The sequence below is a fragment of the Zootoca vivipara genome, chromosome 3 (assembly GCF_963506605.1).
Source record: "Zootoca vivipara chromosome 3, rZooViv1.1, whole genome shotgun sequence".
Taxonomy (NCBI): domain Eukaryota; kingdom Metazoa; phylum Chordata; class Lepidosauria; order Squamata; family Lacertidae; genus Zootoca; species Zootoca vivipara.
Genome location: NC_083278.1, coordinates 76,423,799 through 76,439,097, shown reverse-complemented (window position 1 = coordinate 76,439,097; position 15,299 = coordinate 76,423,799). Strand labels below are relative to the sequence as shown.

The 15,299-nt window shown below is 39.1% G+C and overlaps 1 protein-coding gene across 1 annotated transcript in view; it reads right to left on the bottom strand.

The window, feature by feature from the left end:
- Positions 1–15,299, bottom strand: part of FMN2 (formin 2) — a 166,637-nt gene that overhangs the window by 14,902 nt on the left and 136,436 nt on the right. Inside the window, exon 16 of the mRNA XM_035108373.2 lies at positions 9,482–9,533. Within this exon, the coding sequence (XP_034964264.2) occupies positions 9,482–9,533 (52 nt within the window). The remainder of the gene's footprint in view (positions 1–9,481; positions 9,534–15,299) is intronic.

The following is a 15,299-nucleotide window of genomic DNA, read 5'->3' as shown; positions in this document are numbered from 1 at the left end:
GAAATGGAAAATATCAGTTTGCATGATACCAAAAGAAGCTGGCTAGTGAAGAGAAAGCCTGTGACAAGTTGCTGAGCTTCACAAACCCACCAGCAGACATAGCCCAAACTTGCTTAGTAATTGTGTAAAAGCGAACTGACATTGATGCCCAAACATGCACACAAATGAATGTTTAAAGCTGCATCTATTATTTCCAGACTTCACAGGTTGTGCACATTATACATGCAGCAATCACGTTTGCCATATAAAGTCTGGTGCTCCTCCTAGGAATGGGATGATAGCATCACAGAACAACAGCAAGTTTACCCAAGGATGCACAAGATTAAAAGCATCACATTCAAAGCAGCCTTCCAGGCACTATGTCTAAAGGTAAGATAAGCCATAATTCTCTATCTGAAGCCTTTTCAACAATTAGGAAGCCAGACTAGATTGAAACTCCCACAAATAAATGCTCAATGAGTTTGATAAATAGTAGTAACATTTACTGGAGACGTGAAGGCTTTGGTTAAGAATACTACGGGATCAAAGGAGGCAGGACAGGCTTTTACCCTGATCACTGTTAATCTTGCTGGGAAAGGACGGAAAGCTGATTCAGTAACACAGAGACATTTAACTCCTAGCAGAATCCCTTTATCTAAACAGCTACAAGTAATACTCAAGTACTCAGCTAGATCACTTCTAAGACAGTGGATATATTTGTAAAATGCAAAAATGTCAGAAACTGGCACATAGTCAAAAATAATATACAACTATTACTTATATACAAATATGGAGAATATGAGCTGCTATACAAGTAGGCTTAAAACCAGGACTCCTGAGGAATTAAGTTGTTTATCAAGCACAGGAAAGTTGCATTCAAAATAATCATTTGTTCTGAGAAAGTTTCCCATATATGGTAGTTGAAACATCCCTACAGCACTTATTTATTTATTTTTAAAAAGAAAATAGATGGGTGAATACAAAGTTATCTCCCATGCCCTTTTGTAACAAGATGATTCTAAAATACATTGAGGGCAAAGATCATAGCCTTGTACTTGAAGAGAGAGAGAGAGAGAGAGAGAGAGAGAGAGAGAGAGAGAGAGAGAATGATGCATTGTTTTCTTTCCCTAAGGTTTGTAGCATTTTAAATTACAGCTTTTAAAGCTGAAAGAAAGACTACATATTTACAGCAACAAAACTACAACTCATGTTCTTTATATTCTGTGTGATCTTAGCACTCTCTCTCTCTCTCTCTCACACACACACACACACACACATATAATACATACAGTAGGTGAAAAAATAACCATAGGGTGTTTGTTACTGAATTTTTTATACTTTTAATATTTCTATGGAGCCTGGCATTTTCAGGCATAGAGGATCATTAGTTATTTGGTTTTCATTTATTTATATATTTGTTTGACTGAAGCTTACTGTAAACTGCTTTAGGACCCTTTCTGAGGGGCCCTTTTCTTGATATAGGTAAGTAGGTAGATAGATTAAAAAAAGATAAATGTTTAGCCTACATCAGTGATGGGCAATCTTTTGAGCTTGGTGTGTCAAAATTCGCCCAAAAACCGAGGATAACTTGGGTGGTGTGTCACTTCGAGAGAAAAAACATAATTTCATAATATTTATAGTTTAAATAACAAAAATGTATAATTGTATTATATAAGTGTATTTAATAAACCAAAACCTAATTATTTAACCAAACCAAACCAAAAACCCATTATTTAACACAAAGTGCCCAGAGTTCTCAAGCTTTTTGTGGGAGCTGCTAACCATAGTTTTGGAGTTTTTTTGGGGGGTGTACAAAAGTTGCCTTGCTTTTTTTGGGGGGGGGGGTGCAGCATTGACATAGTCTGCCAAAGCGCAAAAAATCCAGCACAGAACGGGTTAAAAATGAATGCTGTTACACCCAATCATCGTTTGCCAAAGCGCCAGAAAAAACAGCACAGAAAGGGTTAAAAAACCAATCTCTGGCTACCAGCAACAACAACAACAACAAAGGATCTGGGTTTTAACAGCGGAGACAAGCTGTAGCATGAGGAGGAGCAGGAGAACAAATGGGGGGGGACCAACAACAACAGCGTGAATGGGCCGATGGGGCACGTGCCAGCAGTGAGGGCTCTGCATGTCACGTCTGACATGCGTGTCATAGGTTCGCCATCACTGGCCTACATATACCACCTCTCTCTATCTCTCGGTGTTAAATAGAAACCTCTTCCTAATGTCCAGACCTTGAAGTTTTACTGAATGTGAAAATAAAATATAATAATAATAATAATAATAATAATAATAATAATAGATGTGTAAATGAAACTGTCTTTCATTACCCAAATTTTTCTTGTGACAACATGATCTCTTCAAAGTCCCACTCATATCAACAAAATTTGAACATTTTAAAAAGGCAAACTTGGGGATGAAAGAGAAGTCGTGATTTACCAGACACAGGGACCATAAAAATAGGACCCGCTGGAGCATAAGCTGTGACTTTGTGCTCAGTGGAAATGCTGCAATTAGAGAACAAAACTGACAGTCAAAACTCCGCAGTTCTAGTCATGGGTTTCTTCCTTACAACGTCACTTTGGTGAGGTCACAATGCTTCAGCACTTCGACTTCCTTATCAGCAAATTGAGAACACTTACTAATGAAGAGCAGTTTTTTGTCAGGGTAGTGTATTGTTTGTAAAGCTCTTAGAGATGCTTATCTCAAGGGTGCCTGAGCAAAGAGTGCTGTTGTACCTATGCTTCCACCACTGGTGCAGAAGTTGTGGGGGTGGGGTGGGGGAGGTCGCTGTCAGGGATTAACTGAGGCAGCAAAGGTCAGCAGCTTTGCTCTAGCTAGCATGACTTTTCAATCCTACTTAAAAAACAAGTCATTGGTTGTTCACACTGCTGTTTTGTTTATGGAGGGCAGAGGCTAAATGTCTGCTACATGGATTTCAAAGTAGTTCAGATCCCCCACCAATTAAAGATTTAAATACCCTTAAATAAATAAAGATAGTAACTTATCCTTGATTAGGGCTTTATATGGCTTCAGTTTTACACAACCCAATCGTCATCAGAATATGATTGAACGCACCAGTAATTTACTATGTACATATATATCCTGTCTTTCAACAATTCGGGAGGCTAACTAGATTTTAATACCGTACTAAAATTTAATAATAAAATATGAAGAAAACATAACTAAAATAAGGAAATGCAAAACAAAACCCCATCGCCCCAAGTGAAACAATTTGTAAGAAACCAATGCCACAGCCGAGTCAGTTTGTTAAGATTGCATGAAAACAGTCCTAAACCATATCCCACAAACAGTAGGTCATGCAAACCCAATGTGCAGTATCTGATGCTGTCCCTTTCACTGAATGAAGGCATCCATCAGTGGAACAGAGGAGGCAATTTTCTGTGATCCACCTGTCCCTCCCTAAATCTCCTCCAGAGAGTCAGCAGACTGTTCTACTGATGGATTTCTTCTGTCCATGGAGGGGACAGAACTGGATACCATCCAACAGAATAAACGTGGTACTGAAAAGGAAAAAGATTGAGTCAAATGAGTTTCTCTTAGAAGTGCTTTTCACAACCTGGGTGCCTTCACACAAAAAACACCCATCTTCTGCCACCACTGTCAAAATCTTGAAGACTGGAGACACCCGAAGTAGGGCCTTCAGTTGCTCTTTAGCTTATATTTCTTGTGCATTGCCTTGGGCATGTTTTGTGAAAAGGAAATCCAATATATTGGAAACACATAATATTAAAAGCAAGATTAGGTCTACACATGCAGCAAAAGAATACTGTGCAGCTCCTCTCACTAGATTGTCCATTTCACACTATACATGGGAGAGTGCATCTTCCAGTACTTTCCAAAAGAAACAAATATTTCTAGCTAGTCTGTCAGAGAGGACGTTTCTAAGTATGTCTGGTCCCTGACATACACATTTTCTATATACAGAAAGATTTCTTAATGTGGGAACATCCAAATAAGGATTAGTTTTCCCTTTTCAGTCTAATGCAGACGTCCAGCGAGAGCCGCCCTACAAGACTGTGCTGCATGCGTAGATTGTCTACCTCTTAAATCTATATAATACAAGAAGCTTGAAAAATTATGGAAAAGTGGCTTTGAATGTCAATACTGACTTAATGATCAAAAGTTTCATATTGTGGCCATTCATTTATGGATTCAAAATGAAATTCTCTAAATACTCTTCTGAACTCCAAAATTTGCAATTTCAAACATGTTATCTTGCATGATGTACACCTGAACACAACACTCAGAATATCCAGAGAACTTTTTTGTTTTGTTTTGTTGCTGTTTTGGTAACCAGATACTGTTGTATATTCTAGATACAGAATTCATTTTAAGAGATCTCTGCAGGCCCTATGTGCAGTTTTCACATTAGCCAAATTTGTGATTTAGCAAAACCAGCAGAAAACTAGACAAAGGTAAAAGTTTAAGGACCATGAAAAGAATCCCAAACACCACTAAAAGGCAGGGGGAAGTAGGATGGGCTGTGCCTGGCACCAACAGTGTAACAAAGGTACATACTGTAAGTCTAGGGGAAAGGTACAATAAGGGCTTGTCCACATTTACCTTTTGCCCTGCTCTTTCCAGACACAGGTCCATGCTTAAAAGCTCAATGTCTCCCTGCCACCAGACCTTTCCCCAAGGAACTCACTATTTATCACTCAATTGGAGCAAACGTCAATTCGGGTTTTCTGCAGATTGCTATTTGCTCTTATTATGTTTTAAAGAACATGTTTTCACAGGGAAAGTTCCACAGCCAAAAAAAAGGGGGGCACTGAGACACAGAGCTATAAAGCATCACCAGTGCCTAGAGAGAGTGAAGAAAAGGTAAGTGTGGATAATCCCTAGTTTGGGAAACTTCACAGAAAATGCTGCCTTTCCGATAGCCACCTGCCTAATTGCAGAAGGAAGGCGCAGTTGGAGGAGAAGGTTTTAATTCATGTGCAGGTTTATGTGAAACAGATAGTCCTTTAAATATCCCATATTGAGCTATAATTCAAGCTAGAGTACAGGCTTTTCTTTTGCATTACATTTTACTGAAAACCTACCAGTAGGTTTTTGCTTTCTAGGAAGACTACCGATAGTAATGTAGCCATACTAGAGCACAGCGTTGTGCAAAAGAATCACCAGTGCTGTAGCACTAAAACAACAATAGCAAGTGTCGTTATGCAACTGTGCATGTTTCAGTACTCCTTCTTTGGAAAAGAGCGGTATCCCAAGGAAAATCTTTTTTTCCCTTCACTGAAGTTTCCAAATCCTAAATTATGTCTCTCTTCTCCACCCCAGCCCTTGGAACACATTTCAAAATGAGTGTAAAATGGTGCCAACAAGGGAGGCAGGGTAGAGAATCAGATTAAAATTGTAACTAAATAATTAAATTGACAAATCAATTCCAAAGTTGCTTCTTATGCCAGCTATTACTTAACCCACAGACTAAAAGAAATGTCGCTTAGAAATGTGTTCTAAGTTAGTATAATATGTCAGTCTATCGCTGATTCAAAGACCTTTGGCTACTGTAAATTCTCAGACAGTAACTGATGCAATATCAAAAGCAGTGGAGAAGTATACATTTCCCGTTGTTTAAACTAATAGTTAATTTAGTGAATGAATCAAGTGTGCAGAAATCAAACGGTAGCATTTATCCACTTACAGGAAACAATAGCAGAGTGTGTTTACATAACATCTGGCACTCAAAGAAGGAATATACTTGAATGTATCGGAAATAACTGCATGTGCAGCTCCAATAGTGAGTTGCATGGAATCAATAAAAGGCATGACACAGCTACAGAAATTATTGTCATTCACACACACATACACACCACAAACAACATAAAACACAGCACAGATGCAACTAATTGTGATTACTGGAAATAACATGGAATAAAAATTATGTGATCTGATTGAGAGTTCACTATTTAATTCTTTCTTTCCCCTAAGACAGGTATGAGGAATCATAGCTTTTTTTTATTTGAAATGAAAGATCTCGTGATAAATGTGCATATCAGTGTCTTCATTTACCTTTTCTCTCATGACTCCTGTTCTCCTCCAGTCAGACAGGGGTGAAATCAACAAAGATCAACCTCTTTACAATTTCACTTAAGACTGGGGACTGATTAAGAAGTGGAGATGAACAGAATACAAGTGACTGGCTGGAGTTCAAGACTAGGTAAAATAGAGTATAAACTGTAATGTTTTGCTTTGTTTTTATATATGTGGAAAGCCTCCCAGAGTGGCTGCGGCAACAAAGTCAGATGGGTAGGGTTTTATTATTATTTTCAAAGTCGCTTTATTCCTGGGATTTCCTTAGTATGAGATTGTTAATTTAGCATATATTACAACAAAAATTTGTAAGGTGACTGAGCTGCCTGTTGAGTTATTTTGACACTAGCCAGGTCCAGCCCTAGCATTAGGCAGTGAGATTATTGACTCAGGAGATATATGCTGGGGGGGAGCAGCAGTGGCAGCCTTCAGTGTGTTCACCTGAACCTCCTAGCCATTGCCCTCTGTTGGAGACCCTGCACCCCTAAACTAGCCTGTTGACCTCATGTGCAGTGAGGAATGCTATCCCACTGACAGACAGTTTCTGAATGTGTGTAGGGAGTGCGCTTACCCTTGTTTCAGGCAGGGAAACGAATTGGCCTGGCTACCCACAAATGCAACCTGATTGAGCTTCAGACTTAAGCTTCTGAAGAATGTGATGAATATGCACACAAAGGTTCAGATGTACTATTGAACCATGGCCCCAACAACACATTGTTTGCACAAAAAAGTTCCCAGATTCAATCCCTGTCATCTTCAGCTTGGATTTTTTTTATTTTAAAAAATCTTTTGGGTATAAGGACATAAAAACTGCCTTATACTATCCAACTATGAGTCCAACTAGCTCAATATTGTCTACATTGGCTGATGGCAGATCTCCAAGGTTTTAGGCAGTAGTTTTTCCCAGCCTCACCTTGAGATGTCCGGGACTGACCTTGAGATTCTTTTTATGTACAGCATGTGCCCTGTCACAGAACTATGGCCCTTCCTCATGCTGTAATGCCTGACAGCCCTTTGTGACCCCTTTGAAACAACTTCCCCCCCTACTTTACCATGTCAAGTATTTCACAGGTTCTCAAGTAGTTAGCTGTGAGGGTTGAAACTAGAAAGTGCCAGGTCTTTCTCTATTGCACTTTATCAATATTGTTCAGGGGGTGATGTAATTGTTTGGGGTTTGGTGAAGACATTCTGTATCACTTCAGCTTTAATACCAGTCTGGAGCCTTCCTTGTCTGCCTGCATAAGCTAGATAAACACAGACCTGTGTGCTTTCTTCTAATCTCAGGATACTTACTCAGAGATCTTAGAATATGCTCTTATTTGTGAGCTAAACATTTCACTTTTCTTTTTGCCCGTTTGCCAGAAATCCATTTCTTGAATAAACACTTCACACATTGACACTCTTAAAGCTGCTAAATATGATAAATAAATAAAAAAGTATACAACCTTTCAGAAACTGTTAAACATCTCACTTCTGACAAATGAACAGCCAGACACTTTATGGAATCTCTGGGTCACACATACCATTTTCTTTGTCTTCATTATGTGTGAAAGATTAACTTTCCATTTCAGCTCATCTACTAAACAACTGAACTTTTCTAAAATACACTTGGAGCATTGTTCTCAAAACGTAAGTAATTTTAGGAATTCTGCAATGCTTTTACTATTTCATAACTTATTTTTACTTGGCGGTTTTACAGAGAGACATTTTTTTTAAACCGTTTCCCCGACATATCAAATAATGAACCAGTATTTCTGTGCAACTCCGTTACATATAATCATGAGATAGACACTGTGTTGCACATAGCCACTTCAAAAAGAAAAAAAATCCAACCACATTAATCACATTAATCACGCTCCATCTAATCCATCACTGCTACTAGCACATCTATTCATCCAATGCACCCATGATTATTTTACCCATGATTAGCAGAATGTTAATAATCTCTTATTTATCAAAGCTTTCCTCTCACCCTCTATCCAAAAAAGTGCGTTTGAAGCATTTTGTTTGGTGAATTCTAAAGAAACATCTCATATACTAATGCATGATCTGCAGAAGAACCAATTTTACCGTTGCAATACAGTCAAATCTTTTACCACTCTGTTTACATACAGTACATCAAGTGATGCTGTATAAAGGAGAGAAAAAGGAAGAGCACAGTTTTCCTCCTTCCTAGTGTCCCCTTGTCTCTAATATTAAACATGAAATGTTTGAGAATGCTTATCAGTACAAGGCAGGCTCATCATCCTTAGGTAAGTAGTAAGCACATGTCATAATGCACACACATTTTGCTCCATAACCCCTGATAGAGTCAGGGGTTGTAAATACTTATGTCCTTTAGGCTGCCAAGGCATTCTGTGGCAGTTTTTAATATCTGGAACAGTCATCAGTGGTATAGTTTTGTGAAATAAAATTCAAAGAAGAGGTCCGGTGATTAAAAATACTTCTAGTTTTCTGTTACTACAATCTTCCTTTCCCTTCTCAACAGAAATGTAACAATAGTTAGTGAAGGAAAGGAGGTCCCCCTTATGCTTTTGAACAGTCAATGTCTTCCAACAGACCACAGATCAAGCAAAAAGGAGGCACACACCAAGTGTTACACTGGCAATGAACGTGAACTGCTTTCTGGAATCTGACAACTATTGCTAGAATCAGTTGAAAGCATTGAACTTAATGTGGCATTCTTAATTATCATGCAGATTTCTAAAAGGAATACTAGCATTCTCAATTATTATTTAAAACATGTCCCACTGTATTTCCTAGTATAAGACAAGCAACTCTTCAAAAGTGTAATTTAAAAAAATCTGGCAGATCCATGAGTAATTTCCATAAGATTTGGAAATGTGAATTTTTAGAAAAAAATATTTTCCGTTGCTATTAAAGAAACTTTTAAAGCCACAATGTTGAGAAAATTGCAAAAAGGAGGGAGAAAAAAGAAACCAGATTTTGTGCAAGAAGACTGAAGTGTCTTCAAAGACACAAACCCCATTAATGCTAACATCAATAATGAATTACGCAGTGTATCTGCTTTAATGTGCCTAATTAACTTTGCAATGAAGCCACATTTAATTATCCACATTATTAATACTTTTATAGGAACTTCCCGCCCCCCTACTTTCCTTTGTATATAGTGGGTAGCTCAAAAGTACAGAATAAAGTATTGTGCATCTGTTATTATTCTGAGGAAGACGACCCACTTTTTATGCAAAGCCCTGATTGGATTATTGTTTTAATCCTCTTGGAAGTGTGTTAATTTTAGGAAGAGTCTGAACTTTCTAGCTTTACTAGCATATTATATGAGTGTTGTATACCAAGCAATACCCTATAAATTCTACTGGCAGAATCACAATTTGTCCTTTAAGACTTTGTTCCTTTTACTACCTAAAAATAGAAGCTTATTAGAATGTTAGTGGAATATGAAGTTTGGTCTGCTCACCTTTTATGTGTCTCTTCCAGGGATTTTTCTTCTATTTCATGGTCAACTTTAGCTGAACAACAGATAGAGAACAAGATTATATATAAAGTGTCATGCTTTTATTTAAGCATTAATTTTCTTAAGCAGCAAAATTCTCCTTTAACAAACTTCTGAAAAGAAAAGCTCTGTATCACTGTGTGAGCACTAAACTTGTGCACTTGGCCTTGGTGTGAAAGAAAATACACCAAAATCATTTCCAGAAGCAGTTTTCGATACATGAAAAGTTATCAGTACCAAAAACAGTAGGTGAACACCTTGGCTGAAGAATCAGGTTATGCAAATCACCAAAGTAGATGTGAAGCACATTCACAAGTTAATGACCTGGCCAGGGCCGTCTTAAGTATATTTGGCGCCCTGGCGCCATGGTGCGACGGATCCCCCTGGCGCCCCCGCACTGCCCCGTTTCCCAGCGCGGCAGGCAGGCGGAGCTGCGCGGGCGAGCGCAGCGGGTGGGCGGGTGCAGCTCCGCGGTGGGCGGGTGGGCACAGCTGCGCAGCGCCCCCCCGGCGGGCAGGCGCCCTGCGCCACCCAGCCTGGCCATAGGGCCGGCCCTGGACCTAGCAATATATTTACATACTCACTTTGTCTCTCATTCCACCATCACCTCATATATATATCCACTATATATATAGTGGATATATGGCAAGTTAGCACCAGTATGCCACTTCAAAAAGAAAATGCCTGTATAAACCGATAGTGCTAAGACTAAATGGCCCATATCAAATATCATGTCTACATCATTGCCATCATCACTACAGTATTAGTATCTACAGTCACCAGAAAACTGAATTGGCACTGCCACAGAAATCCCTCACAAGTGGAATTTTGGTCAAATATTGGCATTTGAAAATTTCCTAACAATTTTATCTGTAGTGTGAAACAAGGATGCTTAGTATTGTTATCATGCTTTATGATAATTAAGGAACATTCTGTTTTCTTGTGGTTGGTTATTCTCCCAAAACTGGATCCTTCCACATCCAATATTTTATAATACCATCCATGATCAGTCCAAAATCTCTGAGTAATATGAATTTTACCAAATCTGCATGCAGAAGAACAATTTACTGGGTAACATCCAATGATGGCCATCTACCAGCAGAATGGACTTCCATTGGCACAATGTAATTTTTCTTTACTCTTTTGTTCCCTGCAATTCCCACAGCAGACTTGGGAGAGCAAGGGGGTGAAGAAAAAGTGAAAGCCTTAGGCAGTCCCAATCCTCTAGCAAAACTAAAAATAAAAATCCATGTGTGGAACAAAATGTTGTAAATTATTACTATTACTACTACTGGTGACTTCTGTTTCAGTGTATCTGAAGAAGTGTGCATGCAAACAAAAGCTCATACCTATGACAAACTTAGTTGGTCTCTAAGGTGCTACTGGAAGGATTTTTTTATTAAAAACTTCCCTAGACAGGGCTGCCTTCAGATGTCTTTTAAAAATAGGATAGCTGCTTATTTCCTTGACATCTGATGGGAGGGCATTCCACAGGGTGGGTGCCACTCTGAAGGCCCTCTGTCTGGTTCCCTGTAACCTCACTTCTCGCAATGAGGGAACCTCCTCGGCGCTGAATCTCAGTGTCTGGGGTGAATGATGGGGGTGGAGACACTCCTGATGGGATGGAGACACTCCTGATGGGAGACACTCCAGAGGAAAACTTGGTTGCAGATAGGGCAAACTTTAAGCAAATTGTTCCAAGGAATTGAAGCAACACAAAAACTAAGTGTATCACACTCCTTGGCAGAATATGTATATCCAGATACAAGCCACAGTTATGAGGCAGTGCAACCATTGTACATGCCTTCTGAAGTTCATGTAACTTGAATGTTTACCACAACCTTTCAAAAACACGTTTTGGACTATAAAAAACCCCTATGTTTCAGTTTCTGAATTTAACCATTAGATAAAGCTCTTGGAAAAAACTTAAAAAGAAATTAACAGCTGACCCTAACTACCTTAAAAATCTGCAAGGGGGGGGGGGTTGCCAGATAAAAAGAGACCAGACCACGTATTGTGCTAAGACCTATTGACCAAAGAAAGAAAGAAAGAAAGAAAGAAAGAAAGAAAGAAAGAAAGGGTGGTGGGGAAGGAACGAAAGGGGACACACCAGCTTCAGCAACCCACTGAAATGGAGACCAAATCTAAGATCAACCTAGATATTTCATTCTAAGCCTGCAACTTTAAATTAAAACTAACAGTGATTGGAGTTAAGTAGATCTCAGTTGGGAAAATCATTGCATAACTCTATCTGAAGCATAGCCACAGTTTTAACATTTTATTTTAAGTATTCCTCAAATACAAATGCTAAAGCTTACCACAAAAATGCCGTGCTTGTCTCCAAGAAACTTACACTGCTAAAAGTCTAGCGCTGCTTAGTGATTAACTAGTGTAGAACGGTGGATTAGAAAATGTATCTGCACTGTAAACAAAGTCGTATGGGAGCATCACTAGTTCATTTCCAAGATCACTCTGTTCTGACCAGATTATTTGAACTGGCGACAAGGTTTTACCACCATGACTATTTAGGTGGTTTATACAATCTTACACATCCAGTTTGTAACCATAAAAAAGGAGACAGATGTTTCCCAATTTATTTTCAGAAAGTACTAAAGGATTACACCATTAAAATGTGATCCAGGAAAAGCAGAACAAGCTTTGTTGTTGTTGTTTAGTCGTTTAGTCGTGTCTGACTCTTCGTGACCCCGTGGACCAGAGCACGCCAGGCACTCCTGTCTTCCACTGCCTCCCGCGGTTTGGTCAGACTCATGTTGGTAGCTTCGAGAACACTGTCCAACCATCTGTCGTCCCCTTCTCCTAGTGCCCTCAATCTTTCCCAACATCAGGGTCTTTTCCAGGGAGTCTTCTCCTCTCATGAGGTGGCCAAAGTATTGGAGACTCAGCTTCAGGATCTGTCCTTCCAGTGAGCACTCAGGGCTGATTTCCTTAGGAATGGAGAGGTTTGATCTTCTTGCAGTATATGGGACTCTTAAGAGTCTCCTCCAGCACCATAATTCAAACGCATCAATTCTTCAGCGATCAGCCTTCTTTATGGTCCAGCTTTATGTAGCTTATCAACTACATTTCTCTAATAGAAAAGGAGTTTCATCACAATGCATTTCGTTAGAGGAAGATGGATACTTTTAGATTGTTGCAAAAGTAGGCTTCCTTGTGAAGAGGGCAAGACACAATGAGACTACCAGCTGATGCTTCTCCAGTACCATAAACAGGATGGAAACATGTGTGTGAGGCATGCAGTGCAGATAGAAATGGGAAGTAGAGAACATAGGCAGACCTTTGTTTAAGTGTGTGTGTGTGTGTATGAATTATTTAAAAGAAAATAACGAAAGTTAATAAAATAATAATAATAATAATAATAATAATAATAATAATAATACCCCACTCATCTGACTGACTTTGTATGTATAAAGGGATAGAGGGCTGGTGCATAAAACTGCTCACTTGTGGTGAATAAGGGAGTCATTACACACCAGAAGCTGCAATTTTTCCTGTCCCACATTGTCTTCTGTTCTCTTCCATTTAGCAACTGATGGCTGGAGAAAAGCTTCAAGTTAGGGGTAAACAGAGCTATTTTGTACCGCATAAAGTAAATGGGATTATTGTTACAGACAAGGAAGAATTAAAGCCAGCAGAGCTAGCTAAAACACTGAAGGTCAGACAAGGAGCTAGATGCCAAGGTCTGGAAGCTGGCAGGCAAGAGCTAATGCTGAGGCTGCCAGAAGACAAAGCAAGTTTATAAGCATTTGAGGCTTAAGGTGAGAGAGCACCAGAGTTGCTGCCCCAAAGTGGTTTAATACCAACCAATGCTTAAAGTGCTAGCAAGCTGCAGGGGAAAAAAGTACTTGGCTCTGTTCCTGTCCTTGTGCTGCAGAGACTTCTTAAAAGATCAGGATCAAGCATTAATCTGAATACTTCAGCACCCCTGTGACACCTCTGGTGGATCTTCCTTGCACTTTGTATCTATTCATTCTGATGAATTTCAAAAGATTTCAGGTTTCTGAGGAAAGTGCCTGAGGTTGGAAACCATTCTGGAAATCTTATGCTAGTTACACATTTGGGATTTGTGAAGCTCTTGAGATATTTGCTTTTTCTGTGACATCAGATGGGTCCTGGCTATCAAATGACTCATTTTTCACGAAGAAGGGGCTATCAAAGAGTAAAAGGAAAGAAGTGACTGCCCTAAACAGACACCCTTTTAGAGTTGCAGGGCTTTGTTTTGTTGGTTATCTATTTATCATTCTGGAAAAAATTCCGCTGCAGCAATTAAACTGGAACTCAAAAGCCATCTGAAACATTGTGCCTCAATGCCACTTCTTTTGCCATTGTCCACAGCTGCAATCTTGACCCAATGATTACTGAGTGCTATCACTGTTTCAAGCCACTGTCTAGCCTGAAGCTTTCTTGGTAATTTAAGCTATTTCTGCTGAATCAGATCCAAAAGTCTCCTAAGGGAATATCACAATTTCTCAGTGTAATAGAATATAAAATTGCATTTGAATAATAATCTCTTATTTTTAACTGCTGGTCTAAACTCTGAATCATTTTGTATGTGTTCATTGGTACCCTCCTCCCCACCTTTTCTCATTTAGAATGTTAAAGAAGCAATTGCCTAATTTGCTATGACTTTCCTTATGATTCACCTCCACATGTCCCAGTTTTCTCTATCTGTCCAAATTAGTGCCTTTACCATGAGTCATTGCAACCACAACACAATAGATTTGAGAACTTAAATATGCTGTTAAACTGAAAGCCAAAGAATGTAGGAAGTATATAAATATCCTATAGAAAATTCCTATGCTGTTTGGAAATGTTTGGAAATTCCATTTTCCTTTCCCCAGAAAACACTCTATGTAAACAGAGTGTTTATATTACCCTCATTTTTCCTAAATGGTCTTTGTGTGTGCAATCTACCTGAAACAACTCATCGATTATGCCTATGTAAACAACAAAAGCCCTTAGAAAAAAAAAAGTATCGAGATCAAAAGCCTGTCAAATACTATGCAGGAAAGCAAAATCCTGTATTTTCACGCCTGAATTCAGTCCAGCCAGATAAGAAACAAAGGATTTCATATTACAAACTATATAACATTACTTTATTTTTGGAACTTAATCAAAAGGTTTTCTTCTCCTTCTCTGTATTAAACTTTGTTCAAGAATTCAAAAGGAAAACAAGTGTGTTCAACCTCATGTTTTTCTTGTAAGGTAAATGCAGGGGGAAGGGCAGTTGAAGGGAAAAATCAGTAGGTAGGAAGGGGATATACAACCCTTCCTGGTAGTCAATTCACCTCTCATATGTCACTTAGGGGTTTTTGTTTTGTTTTTGAAAAAAAAAGCATAGTTCTGCTACAACCAGGCTATCAAGTAATCCCTGCTGGGAAAAACAACTAAGAAGGCATTTGCCTGGGAGAATCAGAGAGCACAAGTTGTATTAAGCAACTTGAGGATGTGGACAAACTGCTTGGAGGGATGATTCCTACCACGGATACTTGTCCTTTCTGCAAAGCTGAGCTGGGTTGTGAATGCCTTGTTGAGGGATGGAGTCATCCCCGCTGCACTTAAAGAGGTGAGGTAGTAGTGAGACAACTCCAGATGATGTTGAATGATTATGATTATTTGAATCCTTTCCAGTCTGGAGTCAGGTTCAGTTTGGAGAAAGAAAGAGCCTTGGACGTCTTGAAGAATTACTTCTGCTGGGGAATGGATGTTGGGGGTGGGGGGGAATGTAACTGTGTTGTTCTCAGCAGCTTTCAGTATCACTGTT